Raw genomic sequence first — 25,744 nt, forward strand, 5'->3', positions numbered from 1 at the left:
ACTGTTTGTGCCAGCAACAATTGGTCTGCCAGGTGGATTAATTAGATCCGCGTGCACTTTGGGCAGCATGTAGAAATGGGGTATCTTGGGGAAGTTGTTGGTTAAGAACCTCTTAGTGTTTTGGTTTATCCAGCATAATTCTTCGGCTTTCGTTAATAACTCATTAAGGTTATGTTTGATTTCAAGGGTAGGATCTGATTCCAATTTGGCGTAGGTATTTTGATTGCCTAGTTGTCATCTACATTCAATGTCGTAGTTAATGGTATCAAGTAGTACCAGTACCCCTCCTTTGTCAGCAGATCTGATAGTCAGTTTTCTGCTTACGATAGATCTCTATGGATGGTACATTAATAGCTGGATTGAAACTACTTTTGCCTTTAAACTCTTTAAATCCATCCTCTTCTTCTGTTTCTCTTGAGACCGATGCTTTCTAGCTCATACTTTTTTTTATAAGTCAAGATAATAGTAGCGACCAAAATGGCCACGTAGAACATAAATGGATCATGTATAACCCCCAGGGGGCATAATGATGATAACTGAACTATACACACCCTATTGTGTGCAACATTGAAGGTTATTTGTTGATGAGATACAACTGATTTTGTCACATGACTCCTATCATACCAAGTCTAACTTCAGTGGGTTTCCAATTGTTATCATGCTAAAAGCAATCTATGGTACCATATGTATGGGATACTCGAAACAGGGAGAAAATCCCATGATGTTTTGTTTAATTTTGTTGAATTCCGTTTAATTTAGTTCTAAAAGGTAACCTTTAAAAATAACTTATTCCGACATGCAAGAATCGTAGAAGTAAAAAGCATTCTCGCGCACTAGAGATACCCACGGCGCGTCGAGTAATAGACAGGAGGCATACAGCTTTAAGCAGTTTAGGTATTCTTTGTATCTAAGGATACTTGATGAGTCACTACACTTGACTTGTACATCTACATGAAGTAACCCTGGCAACGAAACGTCCCGCCCACCTGCTTCCACAGGAGGGTGGGACGTAAGGCGCGTCCATGAAGACCATTCCCGGTCGATGGACGACGCTAATTGCATTGCCATGGTAACAGTTAAATACAACTAACTGCTGTACACGAGTCCTGTATCCGTGTGGAAACTGAATGCGGAAACGAACACGCTGTGAAGGTAAGCAGTAAACCGCTCGGATAAGATTGCAATGACAACAGTAGTTCGTGGGATGTCTCACAGCTACATCTTTTAAACTTGCAGGCACTATCGATATCCACACGCGTAACGATTTATGGCGAATAGGATTCTAACAGGCACAAGCTCAGGTATGTTGACTGGGCAAATGCAACGGGTGATTTGACTTAAGATTCAATGAGCATAGTACTAACAAAAGGTTCATTTATTTTTACTTTCTTCTATGTTCTTTACAACACTATGGCCACGATTTATGTGAAATTGGTATGTATGCATTTTCCAACTGTAAATGAAAAAATGAATATAATGAATGTACATGCATGACATAAATGAATGATTGAAAATGTGTTTATTCTAAAGCCCTGATGATGGTGCACTGCACCGAAATGCATTGTCATTTACTTGTACTCTGAAGACGAGGAATTTTGATTTCGCCATTTGATTTTTTTGTGTAAATTAAACACAAGGAGATCATTTTACAAATATACTCTATGAAGTTATTGAAACTAAAGTTTGAATTGTGGGACGAAAAAACAAAGAAGGTTCTATCAGATAAAAAGTATTTTCAACATATGTGTACATAAAGTTGAATTTAACCATTAAGTAACAAATTTAGCTCCATTGAGCAGCAATAAGTGAGCTCGGTTTCTACAGGGTGGTTACCACGCTGTTTTTTGGACTTGTGCAGACTATATATAACCCTGGTGTCATTGGGTTATTTTTTGACCTTGAAGCTCCATATACAGATACAAATGATTTGAGAAGAACGATCAACATATCGAATTATTCAGGAACGTAGTAACAATATATAAGTGGTGCCCACCGATACCCTCTACTATAGCTGTGCGATTTTTACCTTTGAGATATTTTTCTTGTGCAACCCTGGGCTGTTTGAATGTTGAAGATCCTTATTGGTAGAGAGATTTATCATTTTTATGCTTCATCCCCTCTCCTAGCGAGATCCCCAGCACTTTTCTGCTGGACTTCTGGACCTTTTTCTTTAAATCCTATACAAATAGTCTTTTTCCACTCATTCATTCTCATGGCTCTGTCTTTTGGAACTCTGTTCTCTGTGTTTTGCTGCCCCATGGAGTCTACTTTCCTCCAAATCTAGTTTAAGGCACCTGTAATTTACTTTTGCAGCACACAGTTCCTTATGGGTAGTGTTGCTGGGAACCCTTTGGGTTCTCCTTTGGGATTCTTTTCTATATCCTAAAGTAACTGCAGTTATTAAGGATAGATAGTTACTTAGTATCTCTGCTAAAACGTTATAATCTGAGTGATTGCCACATACCACCTTATATGGAGTGCCAAGGGGATACTTAGTCTCCCCCTTCTCTCTGCTCCTGTGATTTTATTATGCCACATAGACAATCTCCTAGTTATGGCTGGTGGCAGTGGACATGTTCGACCAACTATTGTGTTATTTTCTCCCGCAGGCTATGTTCATAGCCCCGGTTAGGCACAATAGGGTCACCCAAGTACATACTGGGTGGCTCCTTTGTTTTTTGCCATTACTAGCGTGGTTGTGCTTTGTCAGCCCTTCTACCGTCCTCAGGGGTTGAAGTCTGTGTGAGTGTTTTGCCTTTGGTGAGAACCCTTGGGTGTCCCTGCCTAGTGTCCAGTGTGTCTGGGCAGGCAGGAAGTGTCGCAGGAGTTTTTCACTCCCCTACTCTGCCTGTCAGAGTGCCTGAATGGAACCAGATCCCACTGGGGGTCTGGCTGTCCTGAATGGACAGCCACCCACTCCTTTATGTAAATTGCTCAGAGAGATTGCAGAGGAAGCTGTATAAAAAGGTGAGATTTCTGAGGTGCAAGACAAGTCGACCACTGGAAACTGAAGTAACCGAAGAAGAGAACCAGAGACCCTGCAGACCTTTTGCAATACCGTGAGGTGACCACTGCTGTCCTGTCCCCGTTTCCTGTGACACAGAATATATCCTTCCCTTTGACTGGTGGGGACAACCAGTTCCAAGACACGCTTTAATCAGAGCCAACTCCCGAGGTGCTGTGTCTCTCCAGAGCTGCAGAACCCCAATACCAGGAGACCTCTGACCCAATTGAAGTGCATCATCATGGAAAGGCCAAATCGAACAGGTGCAGTCCTCTGTCAGATGACAAAGGCAGAGAACACCCTATTTGTTTTATCAGCCGCCCGCTTAAGGACAGGGAGTTCAGGTGGACCACAGTGGAAAAAGTGTTTTGCCATTGTGTGGGCCTCAGGGATGTGTAGACCCCCACCTCTTTGGAACTCACTTCACCATACACAGAGACCAGAAGCCCTTAAAACGGCTGATGAACATGAAGGGAGCGAATCCAAAACTACTTGGTGGTTCATAAGCCTTCAAGGCTTTGACTTTACTATTGAGCATTTACCAGGCACCCAAAATAACAAAGTTGATGGGCTATCCAGAATGTAGAACTAATTGAAATAGGAAACCCATCCAGTGGTGGATTAGATCCCACTGTCCTTAGTCTGGAAGGGGGACAGTGTTAGGAAAGATTATTTTTGCGGTTTTCCTCCCATACACCTCAATGGAACACTATAGTTTTGCTATTCTTTGCTGCCTGACCTGACTTTTTGGAGGCAAGTAAAGCCCTGAGCTTTCACTGTTATGGGGAAACTGGTCATTCCACAAGACTAAAAGTACTGAGAGACCATGTCTCCCCTTTAGTGGAATGACTTTATTATTAAAGCTGCTGACATCACCTTCAAGTGAAGTCCGGTTAGGATACTTTGAATCCCATAGATTCAAAGTATCCCAACCGATGAAGTGCAGCCAGCTGAAGAACCGAGGATGACCAATGTATCAGACCAGCACTGCCCCCAGTCAAGTCCTGCTGAATCCCTGCAGCTCTTTTCTGATTTCTAGAAGGTCCTGATTGGTGCGTCAACCCCTGGGCTATTGGTAACCACAGTGCCCGAACCTTGCTCGAGAATCAATGCATGCTGAGTCTGCAGAAGTGTCCCTGGGCTACCCAGTGGACTGACCAGCTCCCTCTTGGGATACCTTGTTGCACTGGTCGCCGTTCTGAGGTTTATCCTTGGAACTCTGTTCATCTTCAATGTGTGTAACAAGACACCTGCTCCTGCAGTTTCAGCCTTCCTGACCGGAGAGAAGCCATTCAGGGTCACTTTCTTGTTTGCACTGATCGCAGTGACTCCTGTTGCTATCCCTTATCGTGTCCTGGAGGTCTCCTGAGGTAGTCTGTCCCAGGGTGTTTTGCATCTTGCCATGCCAAGGGTGTCCAGTCTTCAGACCGTATCACCGGAGCCTGGAACTGCATATTGTGGAACTTGTGACTGTTGGGCACTAGGCCAAAGTTCTTACCAGGATTGGACTGCTTAATAACTAGGGACCTTGCCTTAGGTTTATCTGCAAGTGCCTATCTAATTAACTTACTGCTCTATTTTGGTTCTAAATTACTATTGTCTCCATTTCTCTCTCGCTTGCTTTACCACACACAGTTATTTACAGTATTGCCCTTTACTTTGCCAACTATTGCATAACTGTTTCTAAAGTTAAAGTGTTGGTGTTCTTGTTGCATAATCCCTAATGGTGAATGTTTGTATGTATATGAGAGAAGAACAAGTTACTTCTTACCTTGTAACGTTCTTTCGATGGGATGTTCCTCTGACGTATTCCTTATCTTTGATATATCATCTCCCAGCTTGCTGGCCTCGGAATTTTTTTTTCAGTAGAGGGCGCTGCGCGTCGACGTCCCTCGAGCCGATGTCCCTCGACGGCCTCCGTATCGGCGCCGACATCACCACGCGTATAAATAGACTCGCGCAGCGTCCGTTGCTCAGTTCCGTTTTGACGTTAACAGTTGTTTTACATGAATTGGTTATTGGCCTTGAAGGAGCGCAAGCTGCAACCACAAGGGAAGTATTACTGCGGGGATGGATGGGAGGGGCGATAAGGAATACGTCGGAGGAACATCCCATCGAAAGAACGTTACAAGGTAAGAAGTAACTTGTTCTTCGAAGGGATTGTGTCCTCCAACGTATTCCTCATCTTTGACAGACTCCCATAGCAGTGATGTGCAATTGGAGGTGGAAGTAAAACGCCATGTTTCCTTTTAGGAATGAACCGATTGTAATACGGCTTTGCCAACCCTAGTCTCTTGACTAGAGGAGGAATCCAGGTTGTAAAATCTTGTGAAGGTATGTGCGGAAGACCATGTGGCAGCCGCACAAATGTCTCGAACCGGAAACCCCTCTTTGGAGGGCCGAGGAGGCTGTGATAGCCCTGGTTGAATGAGCCCTAAGATTTTGAGGAGGCTCTTTCCTTGCCAGTTTGTAACATTCCAGGATGGCCAAAATAATCCATCTGGAAATGTTATTGGTAGTCCCAACTTGTGCCCTGAGTAACCCACAAACAGTTGGTCTGCTTGCCTAATCCTAGCAAGTCTGCTGATGTAAAAGCTTAAAGCCCGCCTTGGGTCCAGCCTATGTAGCCTTTCTTCCCCTTTCCCCGGATGGGGAGGCGGATAGAATGAAGGTAAAGTAATTAATTTTCTGAGTGATGTGGAATTCAGAAACCACCTTTGGGAGGAAATTAGGCTTCACCTGTAGGACAACCATGTCTTTATGAAAATTTGTCTGAGGGGGTTTACAAGATAGAGCTTGTAATTCGCTCACCCTTCTAGCAGATGTTAAAGCCACTAATAAGACAGTTTTAAGGGTGAGAAATCTTAGCGAACAGGAGTGGAGTGGTTCGAAAGAAGTACCCATCAGGAAATTTAAGACTAAATTTAAGTCCCATAAAGGAACCTGGAAAGGTCTTGGAGGGTAGACATTAGTTAATCCCTTTAGAAATTGTATTACTAAGGGTAATTTGAAATACGAAGGCTTCTCTGCAGTGCTCTTGAAGATCGATAGCGCTGCGAGATAGCCCTTGATAGTGCCAACTTGAAGGCCTGAATTTGCCAAGTAGAGTAGAAAGGATAACACAGTTGGTGTACCACATGAAAAGGAGTTGATATTCTCTTCTCTACACCAGCTGCAAAATTTGTTCAACAGCAGCGGTATGAAGACTTTGTTGCTGGCCTTATAGCCGAAAGCAACACTTCCATGACGTCATCAGGGAGGTCCCAATCCTTGTATCTCAACCTTTTAGAAGCCAGGCATGAAGGTTGAGGATTCTGATGTCTGGATGGAGAACCTGACCTCCCTTCTGTGAGAGAAGATTCTCCTTGAGTGGAAGACGAATTGGAGGGCAGATGGACATGTCCAGAAGGTCCAGGTACCACGTTCTCCTGGCCCAGCTTGGGACAATTAGGATCATGGTCCTCCGGAATCTTCTCAACCTCCTGATCATTTGAGGAATGACAAGGACTGGTGGAAATGCATACCGGAGTGGAAACTCCCAGTCCACTACGAACACGTCCCCTAGAGCTCCTCTCGGGGGAAATTCCCTTGAACAAAACAGATCGCACTTTCTGCTGGTACTGGTGGCAAATAGATCCACTTGAGGGGTTCCCCAAAGGGCGAAGATCTCCTGAAGGACTTCCTGAGCTAGTTCCCACTCGTGGGAGACTGTGCCCTGCCTGCTCAGAGCGTCCGCCGTCAAGTTCTTCTGCCGATAGAGAGATTCCTTCTTGAATTGCCCAAAACCAGAGCTGCATTCCCTCTGTGCACAGTGGCAGTGATCCTACACCTCTGTTAGGTAGAAACATGTGCAGTTCCCGCTGGGACCACTGCAAAAGATTTAAGACTACAGGTGGTTGGCAGTAAACCCAATTGGTAGCAGTCTGTACCACCCAGATTTACCTGGTAGCTGTGGCTGAGCAGTCAGACTTCCCTCAAGAAGAGTTAGGCAGTATACAGAGTATTCACAATAGGTCAAAAGAACACAGTAGAACAAGCAAACACTGACCAGAGCTTGGTGTAAAAGAGATATAATTATTTATTTAAAACCACATCTAGTAAAACACACTGGCACTAATATCAAGCAGTTCAAAAACACGGTCACTAAAAGATATACACTCCCTTCAACGATTAGACAAGTCTTAAGTAAAGCAACATTTATTTTCAGACAGCGGTGAGCGCTTAACGAAGATGGCACTCTAATCAATCGGTTTACAAGGAAGAGCAAAGATAGAAACAGATACCAACACTTTCAGCAGAACACAGTAGGAGGAGAAGGCAGGTTAAAACCGTAAAGTCAAAGTTAACAAGGCCGGACCCACTTTAAGAGGCTCCGGTCGAAATGTGTCCAAGGTCACATGGTTCAAAGTGCCCAAAAGTCTTGCAATAAGTTCAGAAAGAGTTGGACCAAAAAGAAAGGGACCAGTTAGATGGTCAAGGCGGCCAGCCCAGTCCAGAAGGTTAAGGGATTATTGTTACCTTGTAGCAATCTTTAGAAAGGGAGGCCTGGCAGACACGGTACCTTAAAATGGTGAGAACGCACCAGCGGGGGCAGTTGTTCCTGGCAGCGGTTGCAAGTCGTTGCTTCGTCCGGAGGAAGAGAGGATCTCGTCGGGGAGGAAAGCAGGAGTCCGTTGCACTGCCAGGGAAGAAACCAGCCGCAGAGTTCTCAATTAAAAGGAGCGGTCCTTTTATTCGCAGTCCAGTGGTAAGTGGCTATCCGGTTGCCGGGGTGCTTGGCACGGGCAATTCGACCACAAGAAGTCCTGGGATGCGAAAAAAGAAGGTAAACTGGTTGTGCCCACCAGTCAGGGGAAGAAGACTCTCCAGCAGGGAGATCTCCTCTGTCGTTGGGAAGTGGTGAGTCGGTTCAGCAGGGCTCCACTGGTGATGTCGTCGTAGCAGGTCGGCTCAGCTTCTCCCTCGTTGGATTTTCAGGTCCTGTGGCGACTTCTGAAGTTCCAGTCCAAAAAGCCCTGCTTTTATGCAGCACACCCCCATTCACTCAGCCTAGCTGTCAATCAAACATGCTAAGTGGTGGGCCAATCACACCAGAGTGCGACTTGAGTTACCAAGGCAATTCAGTCCAGGGTGCCTAAACGCCCTCCCACACCCTCTGTGGTAGCCAGACAGAGTGGCACCACTTTTGGAGGCTTCTGTGGAGAAGCCCGCCAAAAAGTGGAACAAAGGGCTCGACCTTTGGTTTGGAGTTACAGAGGCGAACACAAACGCCATTTTAAAACCGAGTTCTGGCAGAAAATACCAACCAGTGAATTAATATTAAATAAATAAACCGGCGGTATGTTAGAGGCTAGGTTAAAAAGTATTAGCCTCGAACAATGGGAAAATCCATAGAGATATATACGCGGTTGAATATAAAAAGTAGTATCCACTGCCACCCGCCAAAACTCGACGAGGGGGGACAGGACAGTGCCCCCTCGAATAACAGACCCAGGGGCAATCGAATTGCCCCTACCAGTACGTCCACAATATGATGGTTTGTACTGGTTCTGTTAATTTGGGACCAGTAAAGCCAATGGTGACTTTACATGCCCTGGGAGACAGTAGTCAGTCCCAGGGTATGGAGTCTATGGTGGGGGGTCACTATGACACCCCGGTGCTACTGCACGGAGGGTGCTGTGTAACACATATACAAAAAACACATGAGACCCTATGGAGTAAAGGACCCCATAGCCCATAAAACACATTAACATTCAAAGGAACACCACAAATCATGTCCAAGAGTGGGAGAAAAAGAGTCTCACTCTTGGCAGGAGAAAAAAACAAACTCCAGAAATCCAGCAAAGCTGCTGGGGGACTCACTAGGTTAGGAAATTCAGCCTAAACAGAGAATTCTCCCTAACAGCCTCCTCTTTTGTTGAGGTAGTGCATGTCCACTGTGTTGTCCGTCATTATCAAGACATTTTTCCCCTGTACAGATGGCAGAAAATCTTTCAGCGCTAGTCTGAGTGCTCTCAGCTCTAACAGGTTGATATGTAGTCTGGACTCCGATGGATACCAACGACCGCTGATGGTCAAGTCGTTGGAATGGGCTCCCCACCCTGTGAGTGAGGCATCTGTGACTACTGTTATCACCGGCCATGGTTGCCAAAACAGTTCCCCCTTCAAGATGTTTTCCTGGCAGGCCCACCACTGAAGGTCTCGAGCCACCTTGTCCGGAACCTGAAGGAGGTCTGTCATTCTCCCTGAGAACTGCAACCACCGAGTTCTCAGTGCCCACTGAAGAGATCTCATTCTCAGGCGAGCCTCTGGCACAAGGAAGATGCAGGATGCCCCGAGACCTAGCAACCTCAAAAAGTCGAAGGCTGGGAGACATTGGGCATTTTGAAACTTTGTGACCATCTGCAGAATATCTTGAGCCCTCACCTCTGGTGGCGAGGCTTTTCCCAGGGAAGTGTCCAGGACCGCTCCAATGAACTGGAGTCTCTGTGATGGCATCATCTGTGACTTCTTTAAATTGAGGGAGAAGCCCAGTTTGTGAAGGAAGTGGCAGACATAATCTAGCTGGATCTGAGCTTGTTCCGAAGATACAGCTCTGATCAGCCAATCGTCCAGGTAGGGGTAGACGTGGATCCCTTCCCTCCTTAGACTTGCAGCCACTACCGACATTAGCTTGGTGAAGACCCTTGGGGCAGAGGTCAGCTTAAATGGCAGAACTCGAAATTGAGAATGAACAACCAGACTCTCCGGAGTTGGGTGTTTGGATAAATATTCAGGGTCAGCAGAAGACACCCGATATTTAGCTGATAATTTTTTGTTAACCACTAGGATTACCTCAGGTGCTTCCCAGTTTGCCAATATTCTTCTTTGTAATGCCGCATGAAATGGTACCACAGGATCCTCCTGTGGACCTTTGACCAAGATGTCTGGGAGGTCGTCTTGCTGAAAAGCAGGTGAGGGTGTGGACCATCCCATAAACTCTATTATCCTTGCCATCAAGGTTCTATAAGGGGTTTCAGCATGTTGCCCTGGGTCTGGTGTGGCAAATTTCACTTCTGGGGAAGTGTCCAACCCACTTGCTTCCTGTAGGGATTCATGGAGGTCTTTCAACCTACCTTTCTCAGAGGTAAATTCCTCTGGTGCAGGAGTTGCAGATCCCTGCAACTCAAAAGTCTTTCCTGATCCGAATCCTCCCCTTCTTCATAAATAGAAGATAAGACTCTGGAGTGATCAGGTCTTGAAAATGGTGTAAATCCCATTTCCAGAGCAGAAGGAGCCAAATTCGTCATGATTGGCTGAGAAAACGTCGATGCGGATGTTAAAGGCTTCAAAGCCATCAAAGCCATCGAAAAAGGCGTTGAGAAAGGTGGTAGAGGACTCGATGAACTCGAGAGTATCGGGATTCTACTCGAGGTGGTCGACGACATTCTCGTGCTCGAGGCTCTGGGTATGGCCATTGGCTGTGAGGTGGCCGTGGGTTTATCCTTTCTCGGCGTCGACTCGACTGACCTGTGTGTCGAAGAACCCTTCGATAAAGACGTCAACGATGCCGATCTATGTGTCAAAGGGATCTTCGACGACGGCGAAGACGCAACTTTGCCTTTACTCGAGGGTTGGTGACGCTCTCGAGTGGCTTCTATCGCCGGGTAATGCGACTCGCGGCTTTTTGATTTTTCGGGTCTTTCACCCAGGGTATCACCCTCAGCAGTCTTCGAGGGGGTCGAGGCCGCTTTCTCGAAGACGCTTAGCATCTTTTTCCTGAATTCCTCCGACTCAGCCTGAGAGCTATGTTTTGTGGGGCAGGAGACCCTTTTTGGGGAAACGGAAGACGAAGACGAGGACGGGGATCTTCAACGTCTTTTTTTTGAATGCTTAGATCTCAAAGAGTGATGGGAACTGCTTCGAGACCTAGAACAAGAATGTCTTTTGTGATGGCGAGGAGACGAATGTCTCGACTCCGCTGAGAAAACTTTCGAAGAAGTTTTAACTGCCTTACCTCTCTCGAGCTTCCCCTTACGCTCCTTCAAGGCTTTCGCCGTCATGGACATGCAGTCCTCGCACTCCGGACAATGGTGCTCGATTCCCAGGCACCACAAACAGATTCTGTGAGGATCTGTCAGCGACATTTTCTTTCCACAGTCTCGACATTTTTTTAAGCCGGACCGTGGAGTCGGTTCGGGTGAGGAAGCCATCGAGTACGAGTCGGTATTCACGACGAATAATTGATATATTTGACTGAAGAACTGAGAAACGATATTCCGAGGCCCCACGAAGCGCGGAAAAACATAACTGAGCAACGGACGCTGGGCGAGTCTATTTATACGCGTCGTGACGTCAGCGCCGATACGGAGGTCGAAGGACATCGGCTCAAGGGATGTCGACGCGCAGCGCCCTCTACTGAAAAAAAAAATTTCGACGCCAGCAAGCTGGGAGATCTATCAAAGATAAGGAATACGTCGGAGGACACAATCCCTTCGAAGTAGTGTTATAATACTTACCCGAGGTTTTCATTGCTTAGAGTGTACTCAAAGGACTAATACATATTTATTTTTGTACATCTTCCGTCTAATTTGATTTTTAGGTGTGCTCTGTGTGTGGCCCATTGTAGCCCTAGACCACTCTCACATGCTCCTGAGTCTAAGCCTTACTGCTCTGATACTCTGTCTTGACTGGGTTTAGCTGGGCATTAATGCCTTTCCTGTACACCACAACAGGTTGGCCTCTCAAAATCTACTCCAGGGATGATCATGTGAATCCAATTTAACAGAGCATAACGAATGCTTCATCCTTCTCTTCTTTTGATGTTCTCCTGACATTCATAGGAACCCGGAACTGCTCCAGTCTGAAAAGTCTGCATTACCAGAGGGGGAACCCCTCTTGAACCTGGGGCCAATCTGCTGTACCTACTGCTCACTGTGCTGTGCGATGCCAGTGAGGGACATCTTCAAGGCTATGCCACTGCTTGTGGCCTCGAGGCTGAGTTAGCCCATCAGAGCTGAAGTTCTTTGTCAACACAGTTTCCCATAGACACTTGCTGGGTCACCTCAAGCCTGTTGAATGCCAATTGCATTGTCTACCAATATCCAGTTTTGTGGGACTCCAGGCAGAGGTCTTTCTTCCTCTGGATCCTAAAATTCAGCTATAGACAACTTCTGTGAACACGATTAATCAAGCACAGACTTCACTACAGCCGACAGGACCCAATCCTGACAATGAAACTAGTGTTTGCACCCACGACTCCCGGGCCTACTTCAGTGTAAACCTCAGAGTGAGTTACCCCCCGCAGTTCATCTGATTTACCTGGAGTCGCTGGTCTTCCTTTTAAAGTTCTCTTAGACTTGTTTGCATACCCTTTCTGCTGACTCGCTTGGACTGTGTATAACTCTATTGGGAATACAATCCTTACCTGCAGCCACCCCTTGTCTTGTTTCTGGTGGTGGTTGCTGAATAATGCTTGAACCCTTCAAGCAGCATGTGCCAGCCTTTTTTGGAGAGTTTAGGCCACATTTGTCCAGTGTGTCAAAAGTTATTAGCAATACAATTTTGGGAAAAGCAAATGCAAATTGGTGCCGCCATATTATATATAAATATTTAAGGGTACTTAACTTTCAGTTCTTGACTTGATACATTTTATTTTTGATGAATAAATATCTACATATTTTTCAGTATAGACTATGTGGACAATCTTACCTGGTGTCACTTGCAAGCGATTTGTTCCCTGTATACCACTGTCTCCCCTGCCTAAGAGTGACGCCAAAGTGCTCTGGCTCATCTATCAGTGAGTTCGCTCTAACACAGTCAAAAGCCATGTCCACCAGAGGCTAGTTCTCTCTAAACACCCACACCAGTAGTGGTTTAGAAAAACAAACAGTCATTATAGATTTATAAGTAATGAAACAACGACACATGGGTCACTCTGGTCCTTACATTTAAATAATGATAATTATATCTTGCACACTAAAACGATTACTCCTTTTTTAAAACGTTTTACGTACCTAATCTCGGTTTACAATTAAGGCCTGCACACATTTTCTTATGCCACTGTGCGAAACTAGCACGGATCGGGGATAACCGTGCAAAGTTTCTCATCACAACCAAAACTAGGACGGATTGAAAAAAAACACGTTTCTTATGTCGCTGCGGAAATCGAAACACTGAGCAAAAAGTTTCTTGTGGCACTGCGCAGAACACGGTTCAGAAAAAGATGCATGAAGGTTCTCGTGCCGCTGCATGAAACTAGTACAGATCGAAAAAAAAGACTGTGCTAAGTTCTCGTCTCGCTTCACGAAACCATGATGGAAACAAAACACCATGCACAGCGCAAAACCGGGCAAAATTTCAGTGGCGAAGGAACTGTAATGCTGATTTCAGAGAATGGCCGAAAGCGGAATTCCAGCCACTGCTACTCACAATCACTGCCAACAGATTATCTCTCTTTCATTTATTTATTTGCTCTCTGGTCTCGGAGTGCCATCTAGGGAATCTTTGTAAAGTTGTAATACAGTTAAAAAAAAGTGTTTATGCTTGGTAAATAACCTGTTTTGCTAACATCACAAATTAACTAGCACATCGTTTTTTTTTTTTACAAGGAGGGTACCCCCTCAAATTCCTCTATATGCCCTGTTTCCTGTCCCTTAAGCCCCCACACCAAGCCCCTCTTGATAAGAAATATATCCCTAACCTTTAAAATGAGATTTTCCAAGATAAAATGCAAGAAGGATGTTATTTTTACATGTCAGTTTTTCTGTTTGTTGTATTAAACTGCGATATGACTGGATACCGCAAACCAGAGACTGACTGCTGTCTTGGGAATCGTGGTGCTATTCCTCTATTCAATGGTACTTCTGCATTTCACCTAAAAGATGAATGAGGCAGTCTGCTTTTTACCAGTTAAAACTTTAATCTCAACACAATGTATTTGATGGTGGTGGTGGGACAGGTCTCTCCTTGCTGTAAAAACATGCCTGGCAATGTATTGTGTGTTAGGAACCTGCACTAGCCAGCAACGAAATAAATTGGAGCAAACTACCATGTCAAAATAAAGTTAAAGACACCACAATCATTTTAGTCAATCAGAGGTTGAAAAACAACAGCACATTCACTAATGACACATGCTTGCCAAGTGAGCGATATGTGCAACTTGAACCACATAAGATAAGTTAAATACACAGAGAGGGTAGGAGATAAATGTATATACTGCAAGAGAGGGTAAGGCAGCAGCACTGTCGGAGAGGGGGGCGGGAAAACGTACAGGGTGATGGGTTTAGAGAAAAAAGGGGGAGTGGCAAAGAGATTGAGAGAAAAATGGAAGGCAGTGCAGACTGAAACGGAGAGAGAGTGTACTGGAAAGCAACGTAGATGGTGGAATGGAGAGGAAAGTTTAGCACAATGAAGGAAAGAAGAACTAAACTGAATGGTAATTGGGACTGAGAAAAGGGGAGGTGAGTGAAAGATGAAGGAAAAGTGGTGGACAGGCATTCTGCACATTAAGAAACAGTCAAGTATTATATGCATAGAAATGGACAAAGCATTGCTGGTACAATAGCTAATTGGAAATTTTCTACACATTACCTAATGGGCACCAGGTCTTTGAAAGCCAGCTGGCCTCTGTGGAAAAACAGTACCCGCACTTACGTTTTTATAAACTAAGCATTGCCTGGAAGTTGACAAATGGGTCCTCAATTGGGTAGCATCGTCAGGGAAATCAATCTGGGTTCTCATACTTAAGTTTGGCTCTTGGGAGGAGAACAGTTTATTGAAACAGACCCTTACCATGCAATTTGAAGAACGTTTTGGGATTAAACTCATTTGGGTCCAAGCCGTCCGTCTCCTCCCAGACTTCTTTCAGTTGATCTCTGCTTCCCTGATGGAAAAAACACACAATCTAATTAACAGGCTAATATTGACCATGGGCAGGCAGGGAAAATGAGGAAGTTATATCAAAACAACTTGGAGATGGCATGCAGTGAAAAAGGGTCTGAAGGAACCGAGCAGTCCTGATACATCAATAAAATGTACTCTATTCCTGTAAGAGACATTTAGTTATATTCATTCAGGAGAAAGCGAATAGCTGAAAATCATTCAGCATATAGGACTAAAATAAATCAGACCAACGTTATACCAAACTAATACATTCTAGTTTTCCAGATGTCCAAAAAGTCATAACTTAGAAACATGGCGGTAGGCAGAATACTTTATAAGTTTAGTATAAACTCCCTGGTGCCTCAAATATATTCCAACAAAACCCTGAGCAGGTTGACTACAGCTAAAAGAACGATTGGGGATGCTGTGCCCTTTAAGTAAAAATAACCCAGAACCGTGAATGGAAAAAGGGACATGCTGCTACAATGATTTTCCTAGCTTGCAGGAGATCTTGCCGGACACATGGGTACACTTGGCAGAGTAGTCAAGGCTATTAGCAACAATACATAATTTATAATGGTTTGCAGAAGAGAAGTATTGCACTTAATTGCAGGTGGATGAATATATTATGGAGTCTTTATGATAGTGACTTCTGCATAAGTGACTAAAAATTCAGGAACATCGATTTAGAATCCAAATCTAGTGTTTCAGTTAGGAGGTTTTAGAAATTAGGAACAGCCCAATGTTATCTAATGGAATAAACAAAAAAAGAGAGCTCTGCAGTGACACAATGTGCATCACAGAGCCAGGTTGAAAGTACATCTATATATTATGCTGCAGGTTGGGTTGAGAGAACCATCATTGGTCATAGGGTGGTTAGCTAAAATCAAAAAGGGATAGCTTAAATAGAAAGTGGCAGGATGGAGGTAGAACACAACTTGGTGCAAGAGGCTTATTCTATAAAGTACTTTATGTTTAACTTCAACTTGCCTTATTATTCACAGCTGTGAGAAACCTGAAGGTGTCTCACTTACTAGTCCCCGGGGATCTATCATCCAGGTGGCCAGGATACGGCCATCGCTATTGGATCCAATTCCTGGGGGAGGATCACCTGGATGGGGGGGGTCTTCAGGAAATGGAGGTGGGACACCGATGGCCGAGACGCGGTAGACCCATTCCCTGTAACAGATTTGTCCCCATCCTACACCTTAGGATATTTAGCAGCTCTAACCCCAACCCCCTTTTCTGACACAAACACTTTCTTACACAGAGAAAGACAACTGATTAACACCAGAACCATTTACCCGACATGTCCCAATACAAGGGTCAGGCAGAGTCAGGCAACTGACAGGAACCACGCACACCTGACAGCCCTTTACCTTCCCCAAAGGGATAAAAGGCAGAGCACGAGAGCACACTTCGAGCAAGGCCGAACACACGAGGAAGCAGCTCAAGCTGAGGAGTAAAGCGGCGAGACCTGAAAGGACGAATAGGGAATTGCCCTTGCCCTTTTCAACTCCACAAAGCCTCCAAAAAGGGAATCACAAGATCGGGGAATACAGCTGGTGTGTGGTGTCAGGTGTCAACGGTGCACGGGGGCCTCCCGCGTTGATAACACAGGCGGAGAGGCAGGCTGGCTACTGTGATACTGTCCTTGACTCCAGAAGGAAGCCCAAACAACGGGTTCAACACAGCTGGTGAGTCTGAGAAAGCTGATAGCAAACCAGTTGCAATCGGCAACAATATATGAATACGAAGAACTGGTGAACAAAGAACTTGTGTGTGTTTGAACTTTTGGGAAAGCTCATTCGAAGGACTCCGACTGGCCCCTTTGTTTTGCATAGAAACTACAAGTACCAGAAGGCCCTAGGAGAGGCCGGCGTGAGGTGTCAGTGGTCCTACAAAGGACACGTCAAATCCTTTGTACAATTGAAAGTCTCTGACCCATTGCCAAGAGAAAGCTAGGGTAAGGGAACCCCTGCTTTCCGAAGAGAATGTTCTGTGAACTGTGGCAGGAGGGATACAGAAAGAAAGCTAGTAGGGAAACCCGCTTTCTGATGAGGAGCAAATCATGAACTGTATTAGAAACTCATGAACTGTGTTAAAGATGGCTATGTGAACCCGCCAGAGGGATCCCAAGGGAAAAGCTAAGAGAAGTTAATCTCACATTGTGAAAAGGCAAAGTGAACTGTGAAATTGGCAAATGTGAACCCAGTTGAGGAATGCCTGTGAATTTGGGTGAAGCATGATACACCTGACAACAGTGTGTTAATATTACGAGTGAAAGGCCGTAGTGACGCCGACGGAGGGAGGCCCACGTTGCCAGAAGGATCAGAGCCCAGCGGAGGGAGATCCAAGGGGCGAAGAGCAATTGCCCAATGTGCAAGATCACCGAAGGAACTTTTGTTTGTTTGTTGTTTTGATCCCGTAGGCCTTCAAAAGGCAAGAGACTTTGTAGAAAAGAAACTTGGCCCCTGAAGGTCCTGGTATCGTTGAATGGAGTTGTGAACCTTGTGCTGGATAGGCCCAGGAGTGTGCTGTGTTCAGAAGTCCCGCCTTGTCCTGTGCTTAAAACCTGGAGTGGGGAAAGCAGACTCCAGCCATACCATCCTGACTTACCATTTTGTGAACACTTCTTTCTTTTTCGGTGAATATTATCCTACTCTTTTGCAACTTAGTGGTATGGATTGGCAATAGCTTTATTTTTTAGTATAGGCCCTTTTTATTTGGCAAGACGCCACTAGGACTGCCTTATTATTATTTGAATGGTCGTAGCTTGCTCCCATCTTATTAGGTTTAGATTAGGCGTTTCTCTCACCCATTATACAGTTCAATATACACCCTTTAACTGTGATCACTTGTGCCTGTCTTTACTGTTGCCACCATGAGCTCCTTACACAGCTCTACGGTTAGAGTGCTCAGAGCACTTGTCTCACTCCCAACCCAGGGAGCACCCAACATATTTCTTCTGGTTCTTGACTTTTTTTCTTGATTCCAGTTTCAGCCCTCATGGACTAAGAGTAGCCTTCCTGGGCACTTGGGTGTGGCAAACGCCTACCAGAAAAAACATATGAATCCCCTTGGCCTTTGCTTTCTTAGGCATTTTGAATGTTCTGCTTGTCGCAGGGAAGCCTCAATGCACCTGCCAATGTGACATAGGCTTCATAAGGTCAGGTCATAAGTGCTTATGTTGGCTCACAAAGTTAAGCTGTTTTATCTGTACAGTTTTTTTTTTTTTTTTACCTTGCACACACCAATACACCCTTTCCACAACGTTCCAGCAAGTGCCCTTCTTCAGGTGGACTGCAAGTTGAAACATTTAGAACTAGCACTTATATTCATTCAAAAAATGTACACAAGTTCTTTTAATAATTACTAATGAGTACTAGCAACCCTTACCTTAAAGTGCAATAACGTGCTCACAATCATTTACTAGGTCTTCCTTCTACCCACCAACATGTTTGTATGCATAATTCACCCAGATGTTCTTATTATATTCGGTTGACACAAACAATATAAACCAAAGACACTTCCATGTAAATATGCACGCAAAACTAGCAAGACTAATGTTTTGACATTTAACTAGTGAACCGCCCCTAATTGTAAACTGGTCACTAACTTCGTTGAAACCATCCGAAGTAAACTGGCAAACGATTCAAATAATATAGCTCATGAGTGCAACACAGTCCCAAGTAATTCTGGTCACTCTTGCTGAAAGTCTCAGAAGAAGTTGCAAATTGTTGTGCTTAGTTGCCGTAACATTTGCATGTGATGTTTTGACTAGTTTGCTTGCTTTACTGGATATCTCTCTCTCTTTTGTTTGTTTTTTTAAACACAATTCAGTTGAAATGTTAATTTAAAAAACCATCAAAATCTAAAATGTTATTTTTTTATTTTGTTACTTATATAGTGCGCCAAGCCCAAAAGGCATTTGGGCAATTTCTTACACAAAGGTTACATATATACAATAGTCCTCAACAATAATTGATACAATTGGTTGAGGTATGATACATTTACAAGGTTGCTTAGAGGAGTCCCAATAAGGCTAATGAGCGTATGATAAGTACAACTGACATGAGTGTGGTATGTTAATTACCCAGGCTTTGTGTGAAGAAGTCAGTTTTGAGTTGTTTACAGAATATCCGAAAGGATTCTTATGCTCGAAGTTGGATCGGCAGTGTATTCCACTGCTTGGTAGCAATTGTAGGAAAGCTACTGCCACCCGCTTTTTGAAGTTTGAATCTTGGCGTGGCGAGAAGGTGCATGTAGGCTGCTTTTGTAGGCCTTACATGATGGGGTTTTGAGATTTTGTCTGACAGGTAAGAGGGGGCCACCCGGTGAAGACATTTGTGTGTCAGGGTGAGTGCTTTTAACATGATACGTTCCTGTACCAGAAGCCAGTGGAGTTTTTGTCTTGCAGAGGAGATGTGAGCTGATTTGGGGATGTTGAGTGCGACTCTAAGGGTGTTATTTTGCAGAACCTGGAGTTTCCAGATGTTATGGATCTTGGTGCCAGCATATAGGGCGTTGCAGTAGTCGAGTTGGGTCAGGACTAGGGCTCTGGCCAGAGTAATACAGCGGTCAGGTGTTAAAAATGGTCTGCATGCGTTCATGAGTTTACAGGTGTAGGTTGTCGCTGATGTTGTAGCATTTACTTGTCTTGAGAGAGTGAGTGATGATTCCAGGTAGAATCCCAGTGTTTTTACCTAAAGGATTTGAAGGCATCAATTAGTTTAGAAAGCCTGAGTTGAGAGCCTATGAGAAGCAACTCGGTCGTGCCGTCGTTCAGGCACAACCTGTGATGCGCCAACCAGTCTTGGATGGTTAAGTAAATGGCATTGAGTGTGGCAGTGTCAGTAACATGATCCACAGCCTTAGTATGAGGATTTGGGTGTCATCTGCATAGTTAGTGTAGGGGACACCAAAATCATCCAGACATTCAAATAATGGCTTGGTAAAGATGTTGTATAATGTTAAAGATACACACAATCCTTGGGGTACTCCACATGATACAATAGTGGGAGGTGCTTCCTCCTTGGGGGAGAAGACTCTCATTGTCGTGTCTGTTAGAAATGATTTTATCCAATGGGTGGCGTTATGGGAAAAGTGTGCTGCTAAAGCCAAGTGTTTGAACAAGATGTTGTGATCCACGAGATCGAATGTAGCCGAGAGATCAAGGAGGAGAGAAGTAGGGCTAATTTCCCTCGATCTTGTAGGTCGTCATTTGGATTATTAAATCCAGGAGTGCTATTTCTGGCCCGTGTCTTGGACGGAATCCTGACTGTCGTAACCCAAGGATATTATTAGCTTCAAGATATTTCTTTATTTGAAGGTAAACTACCGTCTAGAATTTTCAGTAGAAAGGGTACTGTTGTTATTGGACGGCAGTTCGTAGGCATGTTTGGGTTGAGAGTAGGTTTTTTCAGTAAGGGTAATACTCAGGCGTTCTTTAGGTCAGTCGGTACGCAATTGTTTTTAAAAAAGGCATTGATGAGATTGGTGATGAATGGAGTGAGTTTGGGGGTGCAGTCTTTAACGACTGTTGCGGGGTAAGGGTCCCCTTGGCACCTTGAGTGTAGACTAGAGATGATTTGGAGGACTTCTGAATTTGTGACCTCTGCGAATTCAAAATGTGGCACTTCATTGTTAGTTAGGGCATTCGCGTGGTGACTGAGTGGATCAGTCAGTTTAACTAATGTTTTTTTTGCTTCAATTTTTGACTGGAGTCCTATGATTTTGTCTTGGAGTGCATTCTGTATATTCAGACACCAGTTTGCATCCTTGTTACAGCTTGTTACAGTTAATCATTACTCTTGGCTGTGGGCCTGGAAGAGTGTTGCAAATAACTTACATTGTAGTAGCATTGGGTAGGTGTTCTCCAAGTTTGTGTTGGTTCATGGCTTCAATCACACAACTGTGAAACACTCACATTAACCATCAGAAAATGTCTTGCTACTGATCATTTAGAATGCGTAACCCATGTCCCATTCCTTAAGTTGTTTCATGGTTTGTGAATTATATATTTGACTGTTGGGACAGAATTTCATTTTTGTCTTTCTGGCTCCAATAAACATTTGTCTGGCTTCCTTGTTTTTTTAAACTTTTCTTCTGTGGTCGAGAGACTTCTACTGAAGTTCCCCCTGCCACTAGAACCCGTTTTCTGTTGGCTGTCCTTAGCATATACGGTTGTAAGGGCCCAGTGCTTTCTAAGCATCCTTTTTGTGTACCAGGGTGATTTTATCATCTTGAATAAGTCTTGTGAAGTGGGCTGGTGGAAGTTGTGATAAGAGTTTCGGCTTGACTAGAGGAATAGTCACTTTTATTGCACCTATATGTCCCGGCTATTCCGTTTTAGGCCATCCCTTTGTCTATGTCCACCACAAGGAATGGGCAAAATTGACATTTTGTTTGTGCTATTGCTCATGCAGAGCCCACAAAGGCACCCTCATTTTCAGTTTAAATGGTGCATACCGTTTACAGTCTATTAGACTTCCCCAATCAATATCATGTGTGGATGCACCAGTGGATTTGGAGGTTTGAGGGCCAGTCGGACTAACTGCCAAAGCCTTTGCATGCCACCTGGTTGTGTGATGGGAGGGCAGGCTTGTATCACCCCTAGATGATTGTATTATCAGAAACAGATTTTGTGCATTCACCAGAGAGTGTGTACTTGAACACATGAAAGACTGCTGCTGAAGAGGGCTTGCTGCAGAAGACCTGGTGTGGACAGACTGGCTGCACCCTGGCTCCTTTATCCTTACTCCCGACCCCTTTTCGCTTCCCCTCTCCAATGCATTCTTGCTGGCCGGAATATCTTAATTCCCTGCCTCTCTGTAAAATACTTATGGTCCCAGAGCCTTATGTTAAAGTTTTCCTGGTCTTGATATCGGGTGGCTTTCTGCTGCCTTGCCTCAGCCCCTTTTTGTGACATCTGGGAAGCCTTCAGCCACCGCCCCCATTGTTTCTTGATGGACGACTACCCTGTCCTTTCACCCTGATCTTTGAATCTTGTTCAGATTCCTACTTTCACCTGTCGCTACTTTTTTGGCTATGGATGCTTCTGATTTGCCAGTCATCCTCTCTGGTGTCCTGTTTATTGCTTCTTTGGGTCATCCGGATCCTCGTGGGTTTGCATGTTTTCAAGTCAGAGGAACCAAAATGACTAACCCCAACCTAACTGTGACCATGTGGGTGGGATTTTGACAAGTATGGGTATGGGTGCAAGGACAGCGCAACTGGGGGAGAGATGATGTATGCATTGCAGCGACCAAGACCTGGTGGAAGAAAGGGTGGGGTGGAATGTTTGGGGTTTACAGAACATGCGAGAAACTGCAACCAGTTGTGGGAGGGCAGAGTGGGAGCGGCATTAGAGGCAAGGGGTTGTTGGGGTTTTCACACAGGGGACTGCAGTTGTGGGACGGTGGAGATGACGGTAATGGGGGACTGAATAAAGGAACAGGAAGTAAGGGGCGGGGGGTGGTAGTTAATGGGGCATTGGGTCCATGAAGAGAGAAGCAGAGGTGTTGGGATACTAGGCAATGATGGAGTGAGTGCAGGAAGAGGGAGGGAGGGAGGGATAATGGGGCACTGAGTCCAGGAAGATGGAGGCAAGAGTAATGGGGGACTGGGAACAGGAAGGGGGAATCGAGGGGGACTAGAGAACTGGCCTGTGCCACTGGAATGCACAGCAATGCGAGAACCCCATTTAATCAAAAGGTCCAGTGTAGAATCATACCAATACATATACTGTTGTAAAATAAATAACTGCACAGAACTTCAAAGAGCAGATTACTCTCTATGGTGCATGGGTTGCTTTGTCAGTTCATACAAAAACTCAATGTATAACCTCTTGGTGTGAAAGGGCTTGTTTAATGAGACACAGCCTCACAAGTACACCGTACACTTCCAGAACACAATACTACTGTTGACACAGCCATTTGCTGCTTTCCCACCCACTCGCCACTTATTTTCAGTATAAAAAAAAACACACTTTGTTTGCAATCTTTCCTTTTTCCAGATTTTTTAAATTTCTGAAGCAAATCCTTTTGAATATCCAAGATCCCACTGGATGTTTGCTTTAAAAATATCTCTACTACAGCTTTTAAGCAATGCATTATGTGAAATCTATAAAAGATTTTGATGCCAGTGGCACGCCGCTCTCTGACAAAATTAAAAACACTACTGGACAGATTGGCACCAAACCAAGTAAAGGCACAACTGAACTACTTTGTGCCGTTCCCAACACAAATTTAAAGCAAATTTGCTCATGCTTCATAACTTTTAATTCATTGAACACATTTGAATCAAAATTTCCAGTTTTGGGGGCCAGGGCCAAAAAACAGATTTGGAAAATGTCATACCGATGTGCCAAACAAGTCAAACGGTATTAGCAATGGAATATAATTTGTGCAGTCCATGAATCTTAGGCTACAAATTATAAGTCTAAGATAACGTTCCAGTATTTCTGCAGCTTGTCTCTGCTAAGATTCACAAGCTGCGCATAGGGGAACATCTAGTAGTTGGTGCAGAGTATTACATTCTTACTTTTCGAAGTCAACAGAGCGTTGACAGGGCATTCCCTAATACTATTCCTACTGTTACATGTACAGTAACCATGATCTTTCAAGGTCCTAAGCTTATGTTTCTGCCCGGAGGATACAAAAAGTGGACTGTGTGTGTCAAAAATGTGTAGACTAAAAAGAAGGCTAAAAAACAAAGTCCTCCTTTAACATATATCGGCAATAAAGTTTAGGATACATTTATATAAATGTGATTAGCATGCTGTTTGGGCCATCTTGAGCTCCTCTAGCGGGGAGGATGGGTAGGCTCATTTGAATCCAAGCAGATCCAAGCAAGAGAAAGATGATTTCTGGAAGACAATGTTTGTTTTCTGAGGCTTGTGGATCTGCTTAGAATCACATGCTCTGCATAGACTATCAAGCAGTACCTGGAGGTGGTAGTAGGTGAATTGAAGGAATAGTAAAAAGAATAACAGTTATAACACTGCCTGTCCCACCTATGAAACATTTCTTGCTTGTGTTAACACAATAGTGTTACGTGACAGTATGTACTGAACTCATGTTGCAGCTTTACAAGTAGCTTCCAATGGCACATTTGCAATGAAAGTCAAAGTAGCTCCTGTGCTACGCGTAGAATGTGATATGGGTGCAAAAGGAAATGTTTTGCTTGAAAACTGTTGGATACAATTTACAATCCATCCGATGACTGTAAGGTAAGAATTTCATATTAGTGATAAATCTTCCTGAAGTGTCAACCTCAGAATGTTTGCTTGGAACTTGGGATTATTTCTACTTGTCCCTAGGTGAGTGGGAATCTTTTTCCCCCTCTCACCTAGTATTTTACTCTTTTCATGGGTGACCTTTTTATGTCACTCTACAGTGTATGTTTGGAGTTCTAGTTTGCTATAACTTTTGGGCTCAGGCTGGGTTGCCCCTTTGGGCTTCCCTGTTCATTTTTCTTTAATGTACTTAAATGCACTACTGTTCCCAAAGAGTAAAGAGGGATGTTCATCCCCTTTACATTTTATGTAGTGAGCCAGCAGACTCCACCTTATGTGGAGTGCTGGGGGATACAATGTATCCCCTTTCTCACTTACCTGGTAACCTTTTTCTTACAATTGCAAGTTTACTTGGATGGCAGCGAGTTTCACCTTAGTGACTTTTTAGTCTAATTACTCGCAGGCTGTTAAATCAGACTTTGTAATGCACAGAAGGGCCACCATTCTGCTAGAATGGTGGGCCTCTTTTTTTCCCCATTTCTCGTGTGCTTGAGGTCTTCCCCTGCCATGCTAGGCGGGAACGACCTCAGTGGATGTTTTGTCTTTGGCGGGAATCCTTTGTACTCCCCGCCCAAGCTCCAGAGTGTCCGAGAAGGCAGGAAGCGAGTGAGGAGTCCAAAACTCTGCAGCACTGTCTTTCACCTTGCCTGAAAGGAGCCAACTCCCAATTGGGGGCTGGCTGTCCGAAATGGACAGCCAGACCACCCCTTTCTGTAAACTGCAGGGAGTGATTGCAGATGGTGTGCTGTAGTACCTGATATATACTCTGAACATGGAAGCTGCTGACAGGTCGACCACTGGAGCTGAATCCAAAGAGGAAGATGAAGAAAAGACATCTTTAGCAAGTTCCAGTGACTGGAGAACCTGCTGTGTAACCGGATTCTGACGCAATCCTTCCTTCCAACCGACCTGAGGGTCCCGAATGCGACACTCCTACCAGAGGTTGGAGGGATCCACTAGTCTCAAGAAGACCTGCATTTTGAGCCATCCCATGACATGCTGCGGCATTGCTGGGATGCAAACCGCCAATACCCTGGGACGTCAAGCCTGGATGGAGGGAATGGTCTTCCGAAGTCCAAATCCATCCGAAACTTTTGGGGACTCCTGCTGGATTCTCCAGAGACAAGATTTGAATCCCTGAAGTTCCCTCGCCAGAGTGCAGGACCGAGTGAATAGACTCCGACCGGCCATATTCATTCTTTATCTGGATGCTGTAAAAAGGCATCAAATCCACAGAGCCGTGAAAATCAGTGACGAGTGCTTTGCTGCAAGCCTCCTCTGACGACTGCTGCTGCAAGTTCCCATCCAGTGTCCAGTTCTTTGATCTCCAGACCAGGAATCCAAGGACCGAGTCCCGTGCTGCTGCATCCTGAATGCATCCACTCCGAAGCTCTTTTCTCCTAAGGCAGCTTGGGTAATACTTACCTTAAGTCTGGTGTGCATCCTGTGAGGCTGAGTAGGTGATTGGTGTGGTTGGGAGTTTGCCCAGATCACCTACCCAGGCCCAACGTATGAACACATATAGGGAGCCTTCTCAGAAGTCCCTGAACACTTTAACTCACTCTGAAAGCAAATACTTG

At 44.7% G+C, this 25,744-nt stretch overlaps 1 protein-coding gene across 1 annotated transcript in view; it reads right to left on the bottom strand.

The window, feature by feature from the left end:
• Positions 1-25,744, bottom strand: part of NUCB1 (nucleobindin 1) — a 684,805-nt gene that overhangs the window by 322,297 nt on the left and 336,764 nt on the right. The window contains exon 7 of the mRNA XM_069606079.1: positions 14,777-14,867. Within this exon, the coding sequence (XP_069462180.1) occupies positions 14,777-14,867 (91 nt within the window). The remainder of the gene's footprint in view (positions 1-14,776; positions 14,868-25,744) is intronic.

Source organism: Ambystoma mexicanum, chromosome 1p (assembly GCF_040938575.1).
Source record: "Ambystoma mexicanum isolate Mex_15411 chromosome 1p, UKY_AmexF1_1, whole genome shotgun sequence".
NCBI lineage: Eukaryota > Metazoa > Chordata > Amphibia > Caudata > Ambystomatidae > Ambystoma > Ambystoma mexicanum.